This window comes from Punica granatum, chromosome 3 (genome assembly GCF_007655135.1).
Source record: "Punica granatum isolate Tunisia-2019 chromosome 3, ASM765513v2, whole genome shotgun sequence".
Classification (NCBI taxonomy): domain Eukaryota; kingdom Viridiplantae; phylum Streptophyta; class Magnoliopsida; order Myrtales; family Lythraceae; genus Punica; species Punica granatum.
This window is the reverse complement of record NC_045129.1, coordinates 17,351,025-17,361,432: the sequence shown is the minus strand read 5'-3', so window position 1 is coordinate 17,361,432 and position 10,408 is coordinate 17,351,025. Positions and strand designations below refer to the sequence as shown.

Here is a 10,408-nt window from a genome sequence, read left to right as displayed (position 1 = left end):
CGAATGAAATATCTCGTGATAATATACATGATGAAATATTCGTCAAAATAACAAAATTAATAAAATTAAAAATTCGTAATTAGGAATAATTAATAATTTTTTGAAAATATTACTTTTCTAAAAATTTATAAAATTAAATTCCTCTTTTCACGTATTTTTTCGTCATTATTGACGAATTCTTTCATCATTATTATTTTATCTATAATTCATACGGTAAATTTGACGAATGTTACATTTTATCCAATACTGTAATCATAGGCCAAATTGAAGGTACAAAATTAGTGGAAAACGAAAACAATACAAACATTTTCAACTAGAATAAAGAGCACCAAATAGATATTAACCTATTAATCCAAAGTTATAATATTAAAATGTCAAAGAAATTCCAAATTACAAGTCTAAGAAGAGAACTACTTCTACTTGAACTTAGAAATTAAAAGAAAACATCCTAGAATATAGAGATGATCTTTCTAAACCATTTACGGGATGAGCCATGCGCCTCCCATTGTCCGAATGCACTTTCATCTACAAAATACAAAACAGAAAATTCAATCAGCATGTTGTAATTTAAAAATAATACATATGTGATGGCTATAATACCACTACTCATAAAAATTAGATTGTTATGTGATGGCTATCATGCCACAACTCATAAAAATTAGATTGTAATGCTCCAGGATCTTACAATAGACCTTATCCATAAATAAGGCATCTAAAACACGACTACATCTTCAAAATGCAAAATAAAAGTTAGTCTCCATAGAAAAATAAAAATATGAACAATTATCTTCGAACAAAAGGCTGCTTTAAAGGATTCAAGAGGCTATGACGGAATGGATATAAAATATAAAATTGTTTTAATTTCATGGAGACCAACCATAAAAGGGTTAGAGAATATTTGGAAGAATGTCCAAAAAATTATGAGTTTCATCCTATAGAAAAATCCAAGCTTATTCTTTTTTATTGGTAACCCAATTCAATTTACTAGACAAGCAAAACAACTTCCTTCTATATTCTATGAAGTTGATGTCCACTGAAAAACTGAAATCTAACCAATATAGCCAATAGATAGACAAAAAAAGAAAAACAACAAGTTGAAGTTTTTTATTTACCGTTAAGGATTTGAGTGAGAGATGTCTCTTACTTCAAGTCGACCAAGCAAATCTCGAATTTGGGCTTCCAGACTGGCATGTGATGATTGCAATATTAATATCTGAGCTTGTTGACTTTCTATTTGAGCTTGTTGACTTCCAATCTTCTGCTCCAACACTTGACGAGATTCTCTCTCAGAGTCATTACCTTCTACATAGAAACGAGCAGTTGATCTTGGCCTAGCATGATGCCTCGCACCATAGCCAAGTCCACGAGTATACCCAGATTTTGGCTTCACAACTTCCTGAAATATCTCTCTTCCTGTTAATGGAATGTCATTCTCTGTTGGTTGTGCATGCAAAGCCTTCATTTGCTCCTGTGATGGAAAATATATTTTACATTCAAAATATCACTATTACTAACAATAAAAATAATAGGTTCAGCTTGTATGAGCAAATAAATATCTCTAAAAAGCTTTTTAACATATTTTCATGTAAGAGTGAAATACATAGTTCTCTTGAGCTTTTGGATGGATCCATGTGCCGGTAGCCCTCTTGTGATGGGCATCATAATACACACCGACTTCTTTAGGAACCGGTCGAGGGTCCTCAGAGATTTCCTACACATAATTATAAATGATGTGATATATCATTCATTGATTAAATCTAGTATAAAACATTTTGAATTCATCCTCAATCTTACCATTTCATACATACGCTGACAATATGATTTTGAACCTGATGTATGATTCACCTCAAGCTTCGACTAATTGGCAGCATTTGCCTTGCTAGCACGCTACATTAAAAAATAAATTTACTTGCATAAAGGGTATCCATATGGTAAACAAAGTGGCAGAAAAAAATAGACAAACTAGATAAAAAAATACCTTAAATTCATCACTCTCGAAATGCTCACACAATGGAATCCAATCTGCCTCCTCCACATCAATAGGAGGATTTTGACGTGCTTCCTCAATGGTCGAAAACTTTCTATAGTGCTTGCAGCAATTATGCTTGAATGGCCTATAACGATCTGCCATTGCTGCATCTACCACTTCTCTTGCATATGGCTCAGATAGAGAAATTTGAAATTCACTCTACAGAGCCAAAGTAAAAAGTACAATAAGAAAATTAATATGCTTGTTTTACCACATTTCAGCATCAAATTTGCAGCTAAAGTCATCTTATTTACATGCAATACATAATATATCTTAAATTAAATTATAATATTCATGGTTTGTCTTACCTCTAGACGAGCAAACAGTGGCTCTTTCATCTCATTTTTCATTCTCTTCCAATAAAATACTCGAAGGGGAGCTAGTAACCGGGTGATTATGCCTAACTCCATCTTAAATATTTTCTCAGCTGGGCCTACGGGTTTGTAGTTATCTTCAGAAATGATAACTCCATCAATTTTGCTACCCTCCCTCAGTCGTTTCGTGACCTGAAAACCCCTAGCTAAACCACGACCTCTCTTTTTGGTAGCAATAGTAGTACCTATGAATAATATAAGAAAGTTAACGTATACAAGATGAACAAGTAGTTAGAATATGAAACAAGGGTAAATGCAAAAAAGAATAAACCTTTGGTTACTGAATCAGCTGGTATAGAAGCAACCGGGCTACCAGTTTGATTAGAAGTTCCCACTTGAGGCGACATGCTTTGAGGAGCTGTTGGCAAACCAGGATGGGATTGGGATTGAGTAGAACTGACTTGACCAGTGGCTGAAGTATTTTTCCTTTGACGATGTGGTGTCATCGTCAATGGACCTATCAAAACTCAAAGAGTTATATTCATGATAAAACAGAATTCTAACGAGAATAAATCAAAGATAGATTTTTTTTGTTTCATTAAATGCACAAGTATTTACATGATGACTCTACACATCAACTTAAGATAACTGATCATTAACGCCAGGTGGCTCACAGTGAAAGAAAACCAAAAAAGTATCATCAAGCCCAATTTTCCTTTGCTATATAGAGAGTCAATTGAAAGTGAAGTAAAGGGAAAAACTCAACAAATATCGAATTTCAGAAGCTCAGCACTAAACCACAACTTAAATGATACAAATTAAGAATCGGGCATCATAATGACAAAAAAGGACGGTGGATAAATTTCGGTTGATACGTGAAGGTCAGCATTCACTTGACAAGTGAAGGTCATCATTCAGGATGAAGAAGCTGCCATAAAAGATACATGCTTCTAGCCAAACACAGATTTAGTCTTTCACAAGTCAATCGAAATTTCACCCCTCACCCCACTTTTCGACTAATATTTCCAATCTCTAACAACAACTCCCATGGAACAAAATGAGTATATAATCAATAGATAGAATCTTCAGTAAGAGAGCATCGATCGGTGTAGAGAAAGAGAAAGGAGATACCTTCGTGTAATTTGCCCAAGTTCTCTTGTGAATAGATAGAGAGCTACGAACCCCCAATTACGATTCGCAGGAAATGATTTACACTGAATTTTTCGCCAAATTTGCATACCCATTTTGGCGCGCCCTTCTTCGCGCTCAATGATGCTAGTGGGTAACAAATCTTGCGAATTTTTCGGTGGATTGCTTTCAGAATCTGAGAAGAAACATGGGAGAGAAAGATTTGGAAGAGATAAGCTAGAGAATTGGAAGAGGAAGAGAGAAATAGCGAGAGATTTGGAACGGCAGAGAAAGATGAGAGAGAGAGAGAGAGAGAGATAGAGAGAGAGACGTGCAAAATTAGGGAAAATAAGATAATTGATGGCTTTTTAATTTTGGTGAGAAGAGATTTGATACTTTTTTTTTTGCCTATTAATTACTTTTAGATGAAATTATATAATCCTACTTTAAAAAAGTCATTTAATAAATACTAACTAATCAAAATGTAACTTGAACATATATATTTATAGATAGATATGGAAGTTAATGTTTACAAGTATTTTTAAATGGTTTTAGCTAATGTAACTCTAATAAGGGTTCAGTTGTTCTAATTAAAATGGTCATATTGTTGTTAATAACTATGTATGATATAAAAGGGTAAAGATGAACTAAAGCAACATTACAAGAAAAGAATATTCAAGACTTACAACCGTACTGATTGGAGTGAAAGTGTCCTATCCTTTTGCCCCTGCCCACGGAAGACCAGCAGACTACCATAGAAAAGGGGAAAAAGAAAAACTCAGTTCATAGACACCCTAACAAGGAGCACAAATTTCCTTACAATCTTAAGGCCATCAAATCATTGAGTTGAGAGAAACTCTAGCAAAGTTCACGCTATTTCAGTTAGTTTCCCCAGCACAACGGTCGCTCACTCACTAATTTTTCAAAGACGCCCATCACTACTCAAACTGGAAAACAAAATATCAATATTGAACCTAATAGACTACAGGGAAGCATAATTATAAACTTTTCAGCAAATGGCAGTGCAAACTTGTCATAAACTAAAAGCATTACTAACCTCGGAAAAATCTATGACTCCTCATCCAAATCGTCATCGTCATCATCGGCATAGTCCTCTTCATTAGAATCATCGAGATATTCATCGAATGTATCATATTCTTCATCAACAAAATCATTCTCAACATTGTTGTTCCTAACTTGTGAAAGTAATGTGCTGGAATCAACATCTATAGGCATTACATCATCCCGATGTAGTGGTCCGTCAATTTTATCATCGATGTCAATTTGACTGATGTCATATGACTGATCTTGCTGATATGGCTCTTGATTGGTATCCAATTCTTCGTTATCATATCTCATATCTCTCTCAGGAACATCATAAAGATTTCGAGAATGTGCCTTCTGTACAATTCTCCAACTGCCTCCACGTTTAATATCATTAACATAAAAAACTTGCTCAACCTGAGTTGCAAGGACAAATGGATCACTCATGTACCACGTTCTACTGGTGTTAACGCTAATTAAACGTCCATCCGACCAAAATCCATTTCGCTTGTCCCCCATATTCCACCACTTGCATCCCAATATAAAAACACGATTCATATTACCATACTACAGCTCGATTATATCTTCTATCACACCATAAAAATCAATTTCTTCTGAATTATGCTCTCCCTTAACCACGATACCGCTATTTTGTGTTTGAAGGGTCTTATCACGATCTACAGTCTGAAATCTAACTCCATTCACAATCAAACCACTATACTTCGCGACTCGTTCATTAGGGCCCATTCCAAGTACATACAGTTGATTAGAGAATCCAATTGAATTGTTCAGCCGCAAATTTGTAACCTAGCACATGCATATAATTTTTCAAGAATTTAGTTGGATAATAGACAACATTAATTGGAAATAACTAAACTAACACTTACTTGAGTTTTAAACCAACTTAGAAATTTCTCTTGATGTCTTTGCTCTATATTTGCAGGAGATTCTCTCTCAAGCTCCTCTTTGTGTAAACTGCAAAATCCCAAAGATTAATCATGCACAGTACTACTATAAAAAGATATGTGCACTATATATTAATATACTTACTTTCGGTAAGCATCAATCTCACTGCAATTATGGAGAATATACCATTGTATTTTATCTCTCTCAGATTTGGACAAAACTTTATATTTAGCTGCTCCTAATGGCCTCGTCTTTTGTTTAAAAATCAAAAATCCACTCGATTCATCTGTTTTGCTCCCATCATAATTTCTGTCCTCTCCATTAAATCGTGTTTCAATACCACAAAAATACATGGAACAAAAATTAAGGCATTCCTTGGCAATATACGCTTCAGCAATCGAGCCTTCTGGGCGAGCTTTGTTGTGCACAGAGTCCTTTAACGTCCTCAATAACCAATATACATTAAACAATTAAAATATCTTAAGAAAGACACATATTATAATTAAAAGAAAAGAAATGTACATAATAAAAGTATGGAAACTACCTCTCGACAAAATACATCCAACGATACTGAACCGGCCCACCTAATTCAACTTCACGAGGTAAGTGGATAGCTAGGTGAACCATAATGACGAAAAAGGACGGTGGATAAATCATCTCAAGTTTGCACAATATTAAAATGATATCATGCTTCAACAGTTCCAATTTTTCTCTATTCACAACTTTAGAGCATAGTTCCTTGAAAAAATTGCTCAACTCCGATAGTGCGACATATACATCATTTCGCAAGAATCCATATGATGCAGCAGGAAGCAGTCGTTGTAAGAATATGTGATAGTCATGACTTTTCATACCGGAAACCTTAGCAGCATCATTGGCCACAACACGGGAAAATTTAGACCTATATCCATCAGGTAACTTAACTAGTCCTAGCCATCCACAGAGCTTTCGCCGCTCTTGTAGTGTGAGTGTGTAACATGCCTGTGGAACCCATTACCTGTCACCATCTCGTTGTAAATGCAGCTCCTTCCGTATACCCAATTCCTCCAAATCCAAACGGGTCTTGATGTTGTCCTTAGTTTTCTTCTCAATATTCATTAAAGTGGACAAAATATTTTCGCATATATTTTTTTCTATATGCATAACATCCAAATTGTGTCGCAGCTTTAATGTTTTCCGGTAAGGCAATTCAAAAAATATGCTTCTTTTTGTCCAATTCAGTTCACCATCTGAACGTTTCCTCTTTCGCTGATTAGGCGGCTTTCCAAATCTTACATTCTCAACTTGCCTCAATTGTCTTAACACATCATCTCCAGATAATTCTTCAGGTTTCGACCGGTACTCTGACTTACCATCAAATTTTTTACTTTTTCTCCATGAATGTTGCGAATCTAAGAACCTACGATGACCCATATAACATTATTTCTGTCCATTTTTTAGTGTAAATGAACAAGTGTCCTTATTGCATATTGGACAAGCTAACTTCCCTTTCGTACTCCACCCAGATAACATTCCATAAGCCGGAAAATCATTTATGGTCCATAATAATATAGCATGCAACCGAAATTTCTCATCCTTGTATGAATCATATGTCTCTACACCTTCTAACCATAACTCTTTCAACTCATCAACCAATGGGCGTAAATATATATCAATTTCATTGCCAGGAGAATCCTTACCAGGTATGAGCAAGCTTAACATGATAAATGGCTCCTTCATGCATTTCCAGGGAGGCAAGTTATACGGAATTAAAAACACCGGCCACATACTGTAGGTCGTGCTCATATTACCAAAAGGATTGAACCCATCGCTTGCAAGGCCTACTCGAACATTTCGAGGATCTTGAGCAAACCAATCATGTTCCTTATCAAACTCTTGCCATGCTATAGCATCAGCTGGATGTCTTATTACACCATCTTGAACACGCTTCTCTTGATGCCATCTCATATCCTCTGATGTTTCCTTAAACATGAATAAACGTTGAAGTCTGGCCTTGACAGGAAAGTATCTCAGCACCTTATGGGGAATCGTCTTACGTTTAAGAGCACTATATTTCCACCGAGGAGCTTGACAATTTGGATTTGGACACCTATCAAGATTTTCATGTTCCTTCCAAAATAATGCGCAATCATTTTGGCAAGCATCGATCTTTATATAACCAAGACCCAAATCACGCAATAATTTTTTCACATCATAGTACAATTTTGGAAGCGTCTCACCTTCTGGAAGGGCACTTTTGAATAATGTCAGCATCATATCAAATGCTTTATTGCTGCAATTCCCCATTGATTTGGCATGAACCATTTTTAGAAGAAATGATAACTTAGAATATTTCAAGCAACCAGGATATAACTCTTGGTTAGCATCATTTAGCAGTCTAGCAAATTTCTCCACTTCACCTTCATTACCCGATGTATTTTGGTCAGTGGAAGTCTCTCCAAAAGATTCTGCAAATGTACCTCTTTGTAGATCCTCTAACAGCTCTGGAATATCATTATATATATTGTCGCCTTGATCATCAGAAATATGTTGATTATTAGTTTTCTCACCAGCAAGATTATGATCAGCAACTTGGATTGTTTCACCATGATGAATCCAACAAGTATAGTCTTCCAAAATTCCATATAAAAGGAGGTGCCTCTTAACCTCTAACAATTGTCTAAAATAGCAATTTTTGCAATTTTTGCAAGGGCATCGAACTCTATTACCAGATCCGGCATGCTGAGTTGTGACACGCATAAACTCTCGAACCCCTTCCGCATACTCTAGGCAAAAATGATCCCTGAGTTTCATCCAACTTCTCTCCATCTATTTTCTGCACAATTGGCAAAAAAACTTAAAGAAGAAAAATATTAACTCATGGAACATATAACAATTGCCTAAGTAGTCTCCAAAATTTTACGAGATTGATTGTCATCACTCCAATTTCTTTTGCAGAGAATATCAAATAAACATGCAATATCAGGAAACAACCAAACCAAAATTCATCTGGCAAAAAAATAATCCATCGAAGTTTTTAAGTGAACAACGGAGACAAGTAGCACATATAGATAACTCAGAGCAAAATTGAATATAAGTCATCCTCAAGTAAGTCGGATTTCAAGGACAGCTTAAGCTTAATTTCTCAGTAAGCAAACATGGACATAGAATCGGAAAGCCCCAATTTTAAAGTGTACCTAGAAAGCTTCTTGGCCGATCCGTTTCTATGATGTCAAGGAAGGGGACCCGATGAGAATTTACAAGAGCAAAAAGCTAAAAACCATAGCTATGAGAGAGAGCTGAATAGGATGAGACGAGACAGCAGGCTTCTCCGATTTTCTCTATTGAAGGAGCAGATGGGACGAAGAGAGGGCTGCAACTAGGGAGGAGAAGACCAGAAGAGAGAGACTGGGTCTTATTCCTGCCGAAAAAATTTTGTTCCCGATTAACAGCGTTGTATTACTCTTGCTCTTCTAACGAGCAAATCATTCAGCATAAGATCAGATTCTAAGACTCAATACTTATAGTGACCCTGATTCAACGAGAAGTATAGCTCATAACTCACTTGAGAGGAATTTGAATCTGAGGAGACTGCAGGGCGGATCCATCTGTGTTGGTCCAATATCACGACTTCTCCATGAATCCTGGTTCCGATCAAATATCAACCTCTTCGGTTGCTGTTTCGGATTTTGAATGAGGGGAATTTACGGAACAAAATGTAGCTTTACCCGGAGTAGAGAGGCATGAGAGAAGGGAGCTGAGAGAGCGCCTCACAGGCCTTGCTGCGCACCAAGTGCTTACAGTATCCGTCTTCGCAAAGCGGAGCTAGATTTCCGTACGATTCCTTCTTCTCCTCCTCCACATCACCGCATCTAAACCTGCTGCGGCAACACCATACCCACTGAATGAACCTGCAAAACGATCACACAGAAATTGTGATTTTTCTGTTTTGATTTTTCCCATCTCATAAAGGATTCTGTTTTATCCTTTTTTTTTTTTTACTATCAACATAAAGGATTCTTTTCTCTTTGTTTTAAGGATTATTTTATTTGTTAAAGCAATGTACAAGATCTCATATAAATATGAAGATAATATGGAAAACGCAAATTTTTTTAAAGTCATACATACAACCACATTTACATATATATCTAATAAAAACTAATTTACAACATAAAAATTCATTATTTATTAAATGAGAACTTAATATTTGAAAACTTAAACATTCAAGATTAATATATCATGAAAATTTTAAAATGCTTTAAAATTTTCACTAAGTAATCACATACTAAAAAATTCATTTAAATTTAAAATTTAAATATTCGTGATTACTAAATAATATTACTAAAAGGATTTTAAAAATAAAAAATTTGACATTTTTGAATGATATCATAAAAAAAATAAGACATAGAGATTATATTATTTAGATATTACAATTGACCGGAAAACATACGTTTGAAATATTAAAAAATTAATGCATTTAGATCGTATTATTTGAAAAAAATTTAAAACTTAAGTTTATATTTTGCAGATAACAAATATAGAAAATTAGAAAATTATGAAATTAATTCTATAGATGATCACATTTCACCTAAAAGTACTTATTTATAATAAAAATGATGAATTAGTGAATATTATAAATTATTTAAAAATTTAAAAATCAAGGATGTTTCGTAAGTAAATAATAATTCTTTTGATAAAATCATTCATCATGAGAAATTATACTATATATTGTGAAAAATAATTTGTAGCTATTAGTTGAAAAATGAGATTATTGAGACAGAATACAATTGTCATGATATAACATGTCATTAGTGACACATATCTTTGTCACTATAAATTCTGATATGATTTTTTGTGATAAATTTTTTGCAATGAAATAATTTTGTCACAATATTACAGCTAAGAATCGTAACGAATTGTCAGCCAAAGCAACCGTGACAAACTATTGTGATAAAATCACATTTTGTCACCGTAAGTGTATTATTTATGACAAAATGAAATGACAAAT

At 34.6% G+C, this 10,408-nt stretch overlaps 1 protein-coding gene across 4 annotated transcripts; it reads right to left on the bottom strand.

Annotated features, from left to right (window-relative positions):
- Window positions 1-397: 397 nt before the first annotated feature.
- LOC116198808 lies at window positions 398-9,374 on the bottom strand. 4 transcript variants are annotated; one of them, XM_031529049.1, is made up of 15 exons: window positions 9,129-9,374; window positions 8,966-9,044; window positions 8,598-8,821; window positions 5,566-8,236; window positions 5,403-5,490; window positions 4,529-5,322; window positions 4,158-4,220; window positions 3,475-3,667; window positions 2,675-2,860; window positions 2,338-2,588; window positions 1,979-2,188; window positions 1,795-1,887; window positions 1,601-1,711; window positions 1,113-1,468; window positions 398-525 (listed from the first exon to the last, which is right to left on the bottom strand). In XM_031529049.1, the coding sequence occupies exon 4, from the start codon at window positions 8,227-8,229 to the stop codon at window positions 6,841-6,843; it is 1,389 nt and encodes a 462-aa protein (XP_031384909.1). In that variant the 5' UTR covers window positions 8,230-8,236; window positions 8,598-8,821; window positions 8,966-9,044; window positions 9,129-9,374; the 3' UTR covers window positions 398-525; window positions 1,113-1,468; window positions 1,601-1,711; window positions 1,795-1,887; window positions 1,979-2,188; window positions 2,338-2,588; window positions 2,675-2,860; window positions 3,475-3,667; window positions 4,158-4,220; window positions 4,529-5,322; window positions 5,403-5,490; window positions 5,566-6,840. The 4 variants fall into 4 exon arrangements, with proteins under 4 accessions (XP_031384909.1, XP_031384908.1, XP_031384910.1 ...); XM_031529048.1 differs by having other exon boundaries at window positions 5,403-8,236; XM_031529050.1 differs by lacking the exon at window positions 8,598-8,821 and having other exon boundaries at window positions 5,403-8,236.
- Window positions 9,375-10,408: the final 1,034 nt, after the last annotated feature.